We start from the raw sequence: 13,842 nt of genomic DNA, 5'->3' as shown, positions 1-13,842 counted from the left end.
GGCCATTTAAAAATCTTTAAAAATGAATTGATCAAGTTAATGTTGCATTAAATGACACTTCCCGTCTTTCATTATATCGCCTTCGCACGGCATTCTCTCGGATGGACAGGAACTTTCCGAGATCCAAGTAAGTGTCTTCGGTCGTTACGTTTGGGCTTTGATTTTACAGACTTCGAAGTCCAAACTGGTTTCTCTCTTTGTTTTTGGATGCAGAGATCACATCCAAGGCCCGTGACCCCTGCGGAATGGAAACGCTGCCGCTGAACGGCAACTTCAACAACAGCTACTCCCTGCGTGCTGGTCCAGGGGGAGGAGGCGGTGGCAGCTGTGACTTCCTTAGCGGTAGCGGGGGTGGCGACAGCACCCCGCCGCTGCTCAACCCACGCAGCTCGGAGACGCTGGGCAGCGGCCGGCGGAATCTCTCCGACGCGGCCGCCTTCGAGAAGATGATCATCTCTGAGCTGGTGCACAACAACCTGCGAGGCGGCGGGAACATGGCAGGGGGCGACGCCGGGGACAGGGTCTGCGGAGGCCTAGCCGGGGGGCACCCTCGAGCAGCCGCCGGGCCCGAGTCGGGAGACCAAGACGATGACTTTCTGAGGGATGGCAGGCAGCGCACGCCGCAGGATGTGGAGCTGCTGTACAAAGCTCTAGAGGAGCCCCTGCTCCTACAGCGAGCCCAGTCTGTCCTCTACCAGAGCGACCCGGAGGAGTCAGAGAGTTACACCGCCGACCTCACCGAGAGTCTCGGCCACAGCGGTCAGAGTTCCAGTGGGCAGACGGGCAACAGAGCGCCGGACTCCCCCGCCAGGGAATCTCTGTACACCAGCATCAGCAACCTGCGAGACTCTCCCTACCCGGACAGCAGTCCCGAACCCCTGGAGGTGGTTCCCCGATCGGCCCAGCCCCCCGAAGAACTTTACTATAGCTCCGGGAGGCCCGCCTTGGGCTCTCGCGGCGCCCCCATGCAGACCTTCTACCAGGCCCAGTCCAAGAGGCCGAGCGGGGACCCTCCGCACCAGGCTCAGGAGTCCTCCCATAACGAGGGCGATGGACAAATGCAGCTGGTCACCAGCCTGTGACCGGAGCCCCGAGAGGGAAGTTCGGGGACCCGAGTTGGGGCCAGAGTTGCCCCCTAGCCTACGGCGCCCTCGCGCCGGTCCACTTCCTGCTTGTTTGGTTGCCTTTCTTTCTCTTAACTTTGACTGAACCAATAGAAGAGACAAAACAGAGTGACCTTCAGAAAAGAAGCCTTTGACTTTTTAAGAAACATCGATCCAAGCCTACCCGGTTCCTTTGGACCAAGTCCAGCACTCTGAATGTACCGACCCCCGGCCACCCCCTCTCCCCTTTTAGGATCTCTCAATACTTTGCTCTAACAAAAGCTCTGTAAAATGTTTCCGGAGACGAGACTATCATTTTGTATTTGCTCACTTATTTACCCTTTCGTACCGGCCATCGTTTGCTAGTCAGCTATGGAGACGAGCGGCGTCTCGTAGCAGCAAAAAAAAAAAAAATGTCTCACAGAAAAGCTCTTCATTGTTGCCAAAAAATCTCTATTGTTGAGCCAGAACAACAGAAAGTACACACACACATACACTCACACACATATCCTGAAGTGCTCATTATTGAAGATTACAAGTGAAACCAGTTGTCCATCTTCAGTTGAAGACGTTTCAGAGGAGTTTGCCTTCTTTTCCTGGATTAGAGGTGGAGGTGCTGTCCCATTTCCTCTCCCAGAACATTTTCACCCGCTGCCCCTCTCTGCCTGTTTTGCTTTTTAGGCATTCCAAGACATGACTGCCTTGCTATGTTTTTATTCCTTTTGTTGACTTTGGATTTGTATCCCCGGGAGAGTTTGGGGCTCTCCCCCGCTCCGCCTCCTGGTACTTTCTGTGTTAGAGCCTAGCCAGCCCAAGTGGACTTTTGTCTCCTGTGTGTGGTTGTGAACGACTTCACTATAAACAAAACATGTACATACGAGAACTGCAGCGTGATTTCGCTTTATTCCTACCGTGTAAATAAATAGGGACAACGGGCCGGATGATCAAAAGCAACAAAGGTAAAATGCGCAATGAGAAATGGACTTCTTGTACTTGCAACAAAAGAGAAAAATAAAATGTTTCTTTTTTGGGGAGTTTGTGACTGGAACGTTTTTATTTTTTTCCAAGTACAAAACTTTTGACCCCTCATACAGGTGTAGAATAAATTTCATTCATTTTCCTCGTTTTACGTCTATTTTAGGGAGATATTTTAAAATGGCCGACACATTCGGATCGGTCACTGCGGTGCATTCAAGTGCAAGGTGAAAGGGTAGGAAAGACAGGAGCTGGCGCAAGATAAGAGCTCAGGGAGTGCACTAGTGTGATACATTTGAGAGAAATGAGTTGTCAGGAGAGAGGCGAAAGAACATGCAGTCCAACCGCAATCTCCCTGACCTTTAGGAGCCGACTTCTTACCTTCCGTTATCTCCCTTTTGCCATGCTTTATTTATTTCTTGTATGTTTTCTCTCTTTAAAAGATTTATTCACATTTGATTCATTCTTACCATTGCGGCTCTTTTTTTAACTCACATACTGTTCCTCTTTTTTTTTTTGAAGAGGAAGATGCAGCTCTGTGGCTGGAACGTGAGCAGGAAATATATGCATCCGCTGCTGTGCGACATTTGCCCGCCGCACTCAAGAGAGAGCCCACTGGGGGGGGGGGGGGGGGGGGGTCATAGGTGGGGTTAAAAACAGGAAAACAAAAGGGGAATTTTACTGATAATGTATATTTGCATTGAGAACTCCCTGAGTAGAACTTTAAGGCCAAATAATAGGAAATATAGACCACAAAAACACAATCTTTATTTATTTATCTATTTATTTATAGTATGTTTGTTTATTCATTCTTATGAATAAATATACTTCTCTACTTATTTATTTATTCTTATGAGACATTATTCTTTTTCATGTGTTTTCAATTTCAGGGGAATTTACTTACGGCAATGTTTTTCCTTTTTTAAAATAATCCATCATAGGTGCTTTAAAATGCATCATTACTAGTATGGTATGTTTAATATTAATAATAATATGCCGCCCAAACCTGAGAAACTTGTAAATTATTCAAAAATGAAGCTCTTGGCATAATATCACATTGCATCATTGCTGCCTAGCTTGTTCTTTTATTTTTTGCTAAAAAAAAAAAAAACGTAAATATTATAGCAAATAGTGCAGTGCGTACAAAAAAAAAAAACATCTGAATTATTCATCTCACCAAAGGGTACGTGTGCAATAGATCTTGGATTTGCAAACGAGCCCTCGATATGCAGAGCAAATGCGGTCCTGGTCAGTTGACAGCAAATGAATGCGTATTATCAGACGGGGCTGAAAACAGCTTTCCTCATCCGCAGCCTAATTACCAACATAATCACCACAATTAGCTCCTCTGTTATGATGTGCTGATGCTGATCTCCAGAGCTCGGGGTGAAACACCGTTTAGGCACCTTGGGCCTGATTTTGCCTTTCCCAGCACCTTCCCGAGCTCCCCTTTCTCCTCCCGTCTCATCCGCTTTTTTAATATCAGTCTCAGTAGGCTCCATTAGCACGGCGCTTTCTATTGAGGGATGTTAATTTGTTTTGTCAAAAGCTTTGTTTATCCCGGATTAATATCGCAATAAACATAGACTGCGCATACTGTGCTAAATGATGATGATTATACACGAGGAAGGCTGCGGCCCACGGTGTCGGCTGGGGGACTTTCTTCTGCTTTCCAAAGCTCTAATTGCACTCTGGGTATACTCATTTGCAGTAGTGAACTGGGCCTCGCTCCTTTATTTTAAAATGTACACGTGTGTTTGTTAAAGCCTGCAGCTTATTGTGAGCAGGGAGCAAAGTGTGTTGATGAGTCAGTTCACTTGAATTTGACCCCTTTTTGTTGCAACGGAAGAAGAGAGGGGTCGTTATGTTTCAAGAACCTCTCGAAACGAGATCCGTGAAGATCTCGGTCTACCGATGCTCACAAGGAGAAGACTGAGACTGAGTTCAGATAGTCATGTCCCAAAAAGTGCCTGACATCAGCAAGTACCGTATAAAAAAAAGAAAGCATGTTTTAAAAGCCATGGATATGGAATACTTAGGCACAACACTCCTTTTGAGCTCCGTGCTTACAATGCTAATGCTACGCTAATGTCCTTGCCTTCCATTATTTTTGATAGGACACTCGCCCCTGCTAACATGGCCGCCACATGCGTTGATGCATTGCCATCAAGGGGAACTTTGCCACTGACAGCCACTTTGTAGTCTGCTCTAGTTTTTTCTAAGTCTGATGAATAGTACGCACTTTGGTCGGTCGGCATGAATGAATTTCCGCATGGCGGCCATGTCAGAAAAAGGCCGCAAAGTCATGCTTTGGCCTGGAATAATGGCAACCGAGATGGTAAGCCTATTGAAGGTGTCAAAATGCCCTCGAAATATGTGGAGTTACCTAACCTGAAGAAGTCCCAAGAGAGGACAATGTCGCTAGCAACGCGGGTGGCGCAGCGATAGCCTGGATTGGGGCCGGAGGGGTAGGCGGCTGGATGCTTGCATTTGTGGCGAGGCTGCATGTGGAGATAAGGAGAGGGATGCGGCGCTTTGTCTCAAATGACTCTCGGTTGGTGGTTTGCAGTGCAGAGGTTATCACGTCGCGCTTCCAATGGAGAGTACTAAAATAAATGGGCTTTGTTAAAGACAGAAAAATGTGATTGTCCTTCTCTTTGAAGCTAAAGACACTGGCGCTTTTAGATTTCTGGGGCGCTCGCTTGTAGTCGCCAGCCACTGTGTTTAATAGAGGGTAGGATGAAGGAGTCTGCATATCCAAAATTAAAATTAATGCATCTTTTCCAAGACAGGTGTACGGGTATGTCGGTACAAAGTCAACGATAGTGTCATAATTTGAAAACCGCTCATGTTGTTGCCATGTAGCTTGTCAAAATCATATATGAAGTGCAAATCTAAATATATACAGCTCATATTTCTCTGGCAGCATCTTAAAGAAACTGCCTTTGACTTGTGTTTGAGTGCCCTGACTGTGTGCACGTGATGGAATTAATTTTTTACAGCATCCACAATATGCATGTAAGCTTGCAACTCGCCTGCCTCACGATTCATATAAATGAAGAGAGTGACTAATGTAAGGCTCATGTTTTATGCATGCGCCCCGTCTGCAGGTTACAGCTGCATTGTGCTGAGCATCTGTGGGCCCAGCAACGTTAAAAATAAGACGGCTACTTCTTTGAAGTACATCCGATATGAAGATTTATCTGTTTGTTTGTTTGTTTGTTTGTTTGTTTGTTTGTTTGTTTGTTTGTTTGTTTGTTTGTTTGTTTGTTTGTTTGTTTGTTGCCTTTTGCAACCAGAGTAATGATAACACGTGCTTTGTAAACTCACTGAATGCTTCATTAGCTACAGTGCACAGTCAACCATTTCAAAATGTCAATCAAAAGTAAGCTTTTTTTTTTATTTGATAAGGACAACAATGAAATAGCTCTTCAGTGGTCCTTCACGGCTTAAAGACTATTTGAATGGAGAGAAAAATGTTTCTTTGGTTGTGTTGGGGGTTTTTTTGGACGTAATAGTGTGTGTCTACCTAATGTGCCCAATAGTGTAATGTACTAACAGCGATGACGTCATGCTTCAGTTTCAGCCTAAGTGATTAGCATAACGATTATAAGAATAATGGGTGTCTTTAAATCATTTTTACATCCCTGCAAATACCACTGTTGCCACTCGTTTATTTTTTTTTAAATTTAGCTCATGAATGCATCTTTATTTTGATGACTAACAAAATGCCCAGGACGCACAGCAGGTGATTGTGAGTGGTCACGTGATGTACATCGCCATTCCTCTTCCGTTGATGCAAGGTAACTTGTTAGCACCTCGTGTAGCTTGTTTGTGTCCTTTTTAGGCGGTACATTCTACACACTTAATTTTTTTGTAAATATTTTAATTGAAACGCACATTACCATGTTCATTTGCTATGTAAATAATGCCGAAAACTCAAGCTTAATAGCTTAGCCACCGGGTTTGTTTCTACAGATTAACCGGAAAGGATGGTGGCTTTTGAGAGACAAATTCAATTAAAGTGGGACTGTGAGTACATTTTGTTATATTGTCAGAAAAAATATATAAATGTTGCACTAGTGTGGTCCAGAGAGCCACTGCTAGTTGCTCTCATTTGTATTATAAAGATTTCTTGTTTTATCGAAGCACTAATTGCAAGGCAGCACCTGGTGACACAGAAAATGTACTTTTTTAATGGTTTCTATGGTAAATGGTTTTTGGACTGCAGGCCCAGCAACCAAGTGAATTTAAACAACCACTAAGTCTCTTTTTTTGTATCTGCCTGTTTCAGAAATTATCTATGCAAGCTAGCTGGACTTTAATTTATTGTGGCATCAATATTCTGTCCAGACGTAAGACTACACAGCTAAACGGTAAGTTATTTGCACAAGTTAGTGTTAGTTCAATGTTTTGGAAATCAAAATGGATGCCCGGATTATGTGGAAGCTTGTTGTAAAATGAGTCAATTAAGAATGAAATCTTTTATTAAGACACCTGTGATGAGAGTTGCTTAAGAAAAGAACGTGACCTTTAGGTGACTTTTGTTTTATGGCTATTTTACGGGAGGGAATAAAACAGGTTGGATTGCTTTCAATGTGGCATGAACACTTTGGGGGAAGATGCTCCCGCTGACTGTTCCAAAGTGTGGCTGCATCATTACAAGCTGCTTGGTGGCTAATTAGCTCATGTGGAGCTATTACATGCACTCGAGCGTAGACGTGACAGCTTTTGTTGCTCAACCCCACCAAATTCGTCCAAGAGTTACCCGCGTGGCAAAACGCCAAAGCCGTGGCCACGCGCTCACCCCTGTTGATTTTATTTTTATTTGTATTTCGACACAAACATCTACCAAACTAAGCCTCCGACCTGGAAACACTCTCCAGGTCAAAGAGTCGGTTTCCCTCAAGGTCTCTGTACATGAAAGGAAATGTTAAAATAGAGAGCCATTGACAAATCAAGGCCCTGTAGATCCCAGGAGATATTGAACTAAAATTCAACTCTGTCTTTCTCCCTCGTGTGGTTGTGTAAAGTTAATGGCCGCCATACATCAGGACATGTCAAGGTTGACACTTGTTTTAAACATATTTATTAATTACTAAATGGTGGAAAGCCTGAAAATAATAGGCAATAATATCTATTAATTTAAATGAAAAAAAAATCTCCAAGGGCAGTTTTTGATTTGCCGTTTTCCACAAGATTGCTTTTTATTTATACAGTTTTATTGCACTGCGTCATAAATTTGGATTCCATTCTCAAATATACAGGAGAGTTTTTTTAATATAGTTCTATATACTGTACTATTATTATATTTAAATATTATTATATTTAAATATCCACTCTTAAATATGTGATAGTGACGCGTCTTTATCAGCTGATGGATGAAGGTGCGGCTCACCTGTCAGATTTGACAGGTGAGACACGCCCTCTGCTGCTGCTGGGAAAAGGCCAGAGTCATCCGCACTGAAGAAAATAAACATCAGCGTTGGATCAGGGAGGCCATTGAAATCTGCAAGCGGGGCCGAGAACCATCAACAGGGATGAGGGAGCCTATATGCTCTCTACAACCTGGAACAGCATTCTGGAGAGGTGAATGGACAGCAGAGGGCGTGTCTCACCTGTCAAATCTGACAGGTGAGCCGCGCCTTCATCCATCAGCTGATATACGCGTCACTATCAAATCTGTGACACTCTGATGAAGGCGGAAGAAACCGCCGAAACATGTCAGGTGAATAACCTAAAACAATTTGTTTGATATAGAAGAAACCAGTGAAGTAACCTTTATTCCAGCCTTCCCAAGCAGCAGAGATTACAATTGGTGAAAAAAAGTTATAAGTCGCAGTATATATTTGAAGCGCTCATTTCCAATACATGTGAAAAACCTCAGATCAGGGTCATAACAATGAAGGAATATATTTATATTTATTATTATTATTATTATTATTATAGTTTCATATTCTTGTTGTTATAATAAAGTACAGTATAATACTAGCAGTTTGTGTCCATCACATCTTGTTGCTAGATCAAAACTATGAGGCATAACAATAAAGTATTATTAATTACTAATATGTATTACTAATATATTCCTTTTGCTATTATGTGCAACCAGCACAGCGTCTTCCGCTTGTCAGCATTTGATTGCACACCAATGCTCTAAACAAACAAGAAAACAAAATGAAATGATGAATGTATAAAATGAAGATAGAATGGTTAGCATTTAAAGACCTACAGAAAAATGGACTTACTGGCAGAGAAGGAACAAGTCTAACCTAAGCTTGGGCAGCTTGATTAGCCTCAGTGACAGCGCTGCAGACACAAGCGGCAACAATAAACACCAATTTCATACGTTTTCTTTTCGTTATTGTTTTTTAACAAAACAAAAAGGCCTTACTTGAGGGGCTGCATTGCTGTATCGTTTCCCTCATGGTTGTCTGGTTTCCTCCTCCTGGAGGGGAATAAATTATGTGTCATGTGGAGGTGTCTAAATGAATCGATTAATCAACAAACATCGATTATCAAATGAATCTCATATTTTGATCATCGAGTAATCCATAATTTTCCTCGGTCAGTGAAAGTAATATTCTTTTAAAATAAGTGTTACATATGGCTTGTTGGGTGGCGCCCGCCTGTCAACGTGCTCTGTGCTGTTTCCGCTGTCATCGCCAATAACTTTACTGAACAAATGAAGAAAAGTTTCATATTACTTCACACACTTCCTGACGAACAGGGCCACGGGCACGGCGCCGATCACGAGTGCAACCGCAGCCACGACCCCCAAGCCTGCTACACATACAGTCATCGTTATCAGGGGGTGGGACTCGTTTTCATCCGTGGCGTTTCATGACTCAGACCAGTCCCAAACTCACCATTCTTTGAAGTATCATTGGCGATAGGATGAGTTACATTGACATGGCTACTGGATCCGGGCGCTCCTAACATACAGATCAGTTTTGAATCGTTAGATAGGCGTAATTTTAGGCATTTCATAACTCATACCAGTTCCAAACTCACCATTCTTTGAAGTATCATTAGTACAATAGAAATCTGTGCTATCGTCAGGCGTCCCCTGAAATATAAAAGACGGTACAATTGACCATGATAGAATCCACGGTTCAAAAAAATCACATAAATTTACAGACAAGTTTAAAACAAAATGGAAATAGCATAACTTACATTACAATTGTGGTACACTATTGAACCGTTAATGCAGTGGTTTAAGAAAATACCACTCTCATTCATAGATCTTGCGAATGTTTTATCGATGTCAAAGCTGGGCGGATTCTTGCTGTAGTCGGCATGGCCGATAGTAGTCTGTTAGCAAACAGAAGATTGAAGATCAAGATCAGGTTCAGATCGGTAAATAAAAACAACAATAACATAAGAGATAAGTTTGAAATCCAAATACCTTGTTTTTCTTAACGACAATTTGAACGACAATTTGACCCCCTGGGCAACGTCTATCAAATTTGAGGAAACAGCCTTCGTTGCCTTGAATTTCACGGCAAGACGCTTTATCCTGCACAGAATCTACGAGAAGAATATTTCGTCATTCCCCTTAAAGCAGGGGAGTCAAACTCATTATTTCCGCATTGTAGTCATAGCTCCTTTCGGAGGGCCATTATGACTGTCAACCCAAATAAATGTATGAGCACCTCATATTATATACAGTAAAAGCTACAAAACAAAATGAAAAATAACTCATTTTCAAATCAGACGAGTAAAAACTGGTCAAATATTAAAAAATAAAAAAGATATTATTAAAAGGGAAGACAATTACATTGGGCTTGCGAACGGCTCCGGGCGCTCCTAACATACAGATTGCAGTTTTGAATTGTTAGATACCGTGGCGGTTCATGACTCAGACCAGTCCCAAACTCACCATTCTTTGAAGTATCATTGACGATAGGATGAGTTACATTGGGCCGGCTACTGGCTCCGGGCGCCCCTAACATACAGATCAGTTTTGAATTGTTAGATAGGTGTAATTTTAGGCATTTCATGACATGTCAGGTAATGCACCTAAAATAATTTGTTTGATATAAAAGAAACCAGTGAAGTGATTAAAAAAGACAGTTTTGAATTGTTAGATACCGTGGCGTTTCATGACTCAGACCAGTCCCAAACTCGCCGAGTCATTCGCTAAGCTACACACCAAGCACATGAAAAAGCAAAATGTTTGAGCTTACCTTTGTTTATGCCGACAAAGCAAATAGACAAGAAAAACAATACAATCATCGTTTTTGTCATTTTTAAATCAGTGAAGAGTTATCTGTTTGCTGTCTGTTATCTGTCTTCGCGCTAAAATGCTAATGAATGGCCAGACTGTTGAGGAAGTTATTGAGAGCGCCTGCGCGTCGAGCCAAGTGGTCATAAATATCTCCTTCCTGTCTAAGCCCAAACAACCTGGAAGTGATTTTCTCGTTTCTCACCGACCTTGAGGCGATGTCTTCCGGTGCTTCCTGTCTGGGCCTGTTCCACAACATTTCGAAGAAAACAAAATCCGGCCGGCACTGCCTCTCTCTCCCTGCCTGCCGCTGAGTCCCTCATCCACGCCTTCATCTCATCCCGGCTCGACTACTGCAACTCCCTTTTCATTGGAATCACTGCTCACTCACTCCATAGACTGCAACTAGTCCAAAACTCTGCTGCCCGTCTCCTTACCCACACCCGGTCCCGTGAACATATCACTCCTGTTCTCCGCTCTCTTCACTGGCTCCCCATTGAGGAGCGCATCATCTTCAAGATACTCCTCCTCACCTTCAAAGCCCTTCACAAACTGGCTCCCACTTACCTATCCGACCTCCTTGTGCCCTACTGTCCCAACCGCCCCCTCCGATCCTCCAACACTTCTCGTCTGACAGTCCCAAAATCTAAACTCAAATCCTTTGGGGACACTTCACCCCGACTCTGGAACTCTCTCCCTCAGTCTGTCTGTGACTCACCCACACTCCCCATATTTAAGTCCCGTCTAAAAACCTACCTCTTCTCTCAAGCCTATGACCTCCCCTACCCATAACTGCTTTCCTCGTCTTAATTTTATCCCATTGTCTCTTCCCCGTCCCCCTACCCCTCCCCTCCTGTATGTCTTTGCCTTCTTCCCTGTAAGCGTCTTTGGGTTTTTGAAAAGCGCTATACAAATTTAATGAATTATTCTTATTATTATTATGCGTCCTGTACTTTTGCGCTATATTCTCACTGTCTACTGTATGCTCCATTTTTGCTCCTCTTATTTATTGTTTGTACCTTCTTGTTTTTACTTTTTGTGCTGTTTACTTGTATGTATATTGTGTACGATGTCTTGTCACCGTGGGATAGTGGGAAATGTAAGTTTGATCTCTTTGTGTGTCTTGACATGTGAAGAAATTGACAATAAAGCAGACTTTGACTTTTGACTTTATTTTTCTGTTTTCAAACTTTCTTTTCACCTTGGTGATGCACTAAGTGAGGAACGGTACTTGATTCACGAGAGTTGGTTCAGAAACATCGGAACCAATAACAAAGCTGATTTCTTGTGCGAGTCGCAAGATGGCGAGCCACAAAAGAGGCCTTTGAATTGTCTCTCACGCAGGAGCGCAGAGCACTCGCTGGACGTTTTTCATCGAACCTGGTAGGGTCTATCCATTTTTTTCCTCTGTTACACCGAAGTGGATTCAGAAAGGATTGACTGACTATTCAGGAAAATCAGGAGAAGCCAACTGAAGGGATATAGAGACATTTGGATATTGAAAGTCGTTCAGTCTTTTGCTGCATTGTTTTGAGTTTTGTACATTTTGTCACGTTTATTTTTGTGATCTATATATGTGATGATGCTGTAATGGTGCTATTGAAATATTGATTGGTTTGAACGAAATCAGTGAAATGGTGGGAATTTAAAAGTGGCTTTAACTGAACTCAAATTAGATTTACTATTACTTTCGAATTACTTACATACCTGTACTGAATGTTATTCAAACAACACAAAGTGAGGTAACTAAACAGATTGAACCTTAGAATTAATAAAACAACCCGGGTTGAAACTAAAATTACTTAAAGTGAAAAGTTTAACTGAAAGGGAAATGATTTTCTTCAACTAACGTTGAGTTTAAATGTAAATTATGTGTATTGTTTGTGAATTATGTAAATATGTATGTTGTTTAAAACTATATTAGCCTACTTTCACTGAAGAAAAGAACTACAAATTCACTTCAACTCAAAGTATGGGTAATTTTAGGCTTGACTGTATTTTTAATGGAGCAAGAATAAACTTGGAAAACATGTAAGGATTCGGCCTCCGAGGAAAGGAGTTGGACACCCTTGTTTGTGGCTGGCCACCAGGGGGTGCCCTTGCACTTGAGTCCAACTTTAAGTGTCAAGTACAGTATGTATGTTGGATGTATGTAACTATAGAACAACATGACAAATACGAGGACATGTATACAACTGTTACTAATTTGTCTTCACCTTTCCTTTTTTATCATATAATGGAATTTAAGATACATTACTTCACTTAAAATATATTCCTTAAAATTCACAAAAGGCAACACATGGGTTATCACATCCACCCCTTTGCATGGTCTCGCGTTGTCTCCCATATTCCAAAAGTACGCATGGTAGGTTTAGCTAGATAGCTTTAAAAAATAGATGACTAGTAATCACAATATGAAGCTGATCAAAGCACGTATTTTTGCAACCTAAAACAGAAGAAATCGCAAGAATTTAGCTAACTATTCCATGACAGCAGATAGTGAGGCCTCTGTTGGGCACACACACACACACACACACACTGTGTGCAACGATAATGCAGGAGCCACCTTCATTGAGAGCGCATCTTCTCTGGTCCACCGACAAAACACAAACCATCGTCTGTGTCACTAGATGTGGGCCCCTCTCTATCACTCCATCCACTTGCCTCCCTCCATGACTCCATCTAGCCTCCCCCTCACCCTTCCCTCCACTTAACAACTTCACCATCCTTGAAAGCCCCGTCTCTGTGAGTTTCTTAATTAAATAAAGCACATTCAGGGTAAGTAATCACAATGCGAGTGGCGATTCTTGTCCGCCCGTCACGTTGCTGCAGCACTTTGGTTGCGAGCCAAATTCAGGGCCTGGCATTTAGAATAATTAGCCACAAAAGAAGAGAAAAAGCTTCAATGTTATGAGCCCGAGTTAAAAAAGAACAAGTGGTCGCTATTGAGAGCGTGTGAGTTGTGGAGTCAGTGGCGAGGCCAAGCCACACTGAGAATTCTGAGCAGTATTGGAACAAAAGTGCTGGCTGCACTCCGCTAAACTTCATTTGGACTCAGTCGGACTAAAACAGCAAAAACAAAGAGGAAAAAAAATCACTTTTTTTTAAAAGAGGAAGTCAAGTCAAAACTTTTCTTTGCCATAAGTCTAAAAATGCATTTGTAGAATATGATTTAAGCAGCAAAACTCATCCGTCTTTATCTAGCTCAAGTGGCGGCCATTTTGCCACTTGCTGCCGACTGCAAATGACATCACAGTGCCCAAAGGATCAGCTTGTGAACGTCACATGACCAAACACAGAAAACGAGTCATTACCTGATTTTTGTTGTATTTTTAAATTACCTTTAAAATGTTTTTACCAATAGGAATGAAATGATTACTTTTCCATTCCAATGAGAAGGTTTTCAAAACCCCTCTTCAGTCAAAGTTGAGAAGAAAAAAAAACTTCCTGACACTAAAAGCTTTTTGTAGATGCAAGCGCTGTCATCTGATTTTCTCATTTGTTTTCCTCATTTCTTTCATAAATCTTGGAAATATAATT

General features: G+C 42.3%; 2 protein-coding genes and 1 long non-coding RNA gene across 7 annotated transcripts in view; 2 read left to right on the top strand and 1 right to left on the bottom strand.

The window, feature by feature from the left end:
• adgrl1a (adhesion G protein-coupled receptor L1a) overlaps window positions 1-2,137 on the top strand; it is a 124,286-nt gene extending 122,149 nt beyond the window's left edge. The window contains exons 30-31 of one of the 2 annotated variants that reach the window (XM_049745391.2): window positions 110-127; window positions 214-2,137. In XM_049745391.2, coding sequence (XP_049601348.1) covers window positions 110-127; window positions 214-1,082 — 887 coding nt within the window. In that variant the 3' untranslated portion in view covers window positions 1,083-2,137. The remainder of the gene's footprint in view (window positions 1-109; window positions 128-213) is intronic. The other variant, XM_049745393.1, reaches the window with a different exon arrangement.
• Window positions 2,138-5,887: 3,750 nt separating this feature from the next.
• LOC125983945 (uncharacterized) lies at window positions 5,888-13,603 on the top strand. Of its 3 annotated transcripts, none has more exons than XR_011088373.1 (3): window positions 5,888-6,110; window positions 6,373-6,454; window positions 11,647-13,603. It is a non-coding gene; the product is annotated as an uncharacterized lncRNA (long non-coding RNA). The 3 variants fall into 3 exon arrangements; XR_011088372.1 differs by lacking the exon at window positions 11,647-13,603 and adding an exon at window positions 11,521-11,631; XR_011088371.1 differs by lacking the exon at window positions 11,647-13,603 and adding an exon at window positions 10,472-11,307.
• Window positions 7,838-10,429, bottom strand: LOC125983901 (uncharacterized). Of its 2 annotated transcripts, none has more exons than XM_049745626.2 (10): window positions 10,265-10,429; window positions 9,958-10,023; window positions 9,484-9,605; window positions 9,252-9,389; window positions 9,090-9,144; window positions 8,945-9,010; window positions 8,783-8,861; window positions 8,470-8,523; window positions 8,324-8,384; window positions 7,838-8,231 (listed from the first exon to the last, which is right to left on the bottom strand). In XM_049745626.2, the coding sequence occupies exons 1-9, from the start codon at window positions 10,323-10,325 to the stop codon at window positions 8,348-8,350; spliced, it is 678 nt and encodes a 225-aa protein (XP_049601583.1). In that variant the 5' UTR covers window positions 10,326-10,429; the 3' UTR covers window positions 7,838-8,231; window positions 8,324-8,347. The 2 variants fall into 2 exon arrangements, with proteins under 2 accessions (XP_049601583.1, XP_049601584.1); XM_049745627.2 differs by having other exon boundaries at window positions 8,783-8,858.
• Window positions 13,604-13,842: the final 239 nt, after the last annotated feature.

The sequence above is a fragment of the Syngnathus scovelli genome, chromosome 16 (assembly GCF_024217435.2).
Source record: "Syngnathus scovelli strain Florida chromosome 16, RoL_Ssco_1.2, whole genome shotgun sequence".
NCBI lineage: Eukaryota > Metazoa > Chordata > Actinopteri > Syngnathiformes > Syngnathidae > Syngnathus > Syngnathus scovelli.
The sequence above is the reverse complement of the archived record's forward strand: the minus strand, read 5'-3'. Positions and strand labels throughout refer to the sequence as shown.

What these genes read in the sequence shown, in the direction of transcription:
- LOC125983901 (XM_049745626.2), bottom strand. Translation starts at nt 10,325, where the DNA reads ATGACAAAAACGATGATTGTATTGTTTTTCTTGTCTATTTGCTTTGTC. An exon ending in CTTTGTCGGCATAAACAAAG is followed by an intron (nt 10,024 to 10,264) that starts GTAAGCTCAAAC and finishes TCTGTATGTTAG; the next exon opens with GGGCGCCCGGAGCCAGTAGC. An exon ending in CAATGATACTTCAAAGAATG is followed by an intron (nt 9,606 to 9,957) that starts GTGAGTTTGGGA and finishes TTCTTCTCGTAG; the next exon opens with ATTCTGTGCAGGATAAAGCG.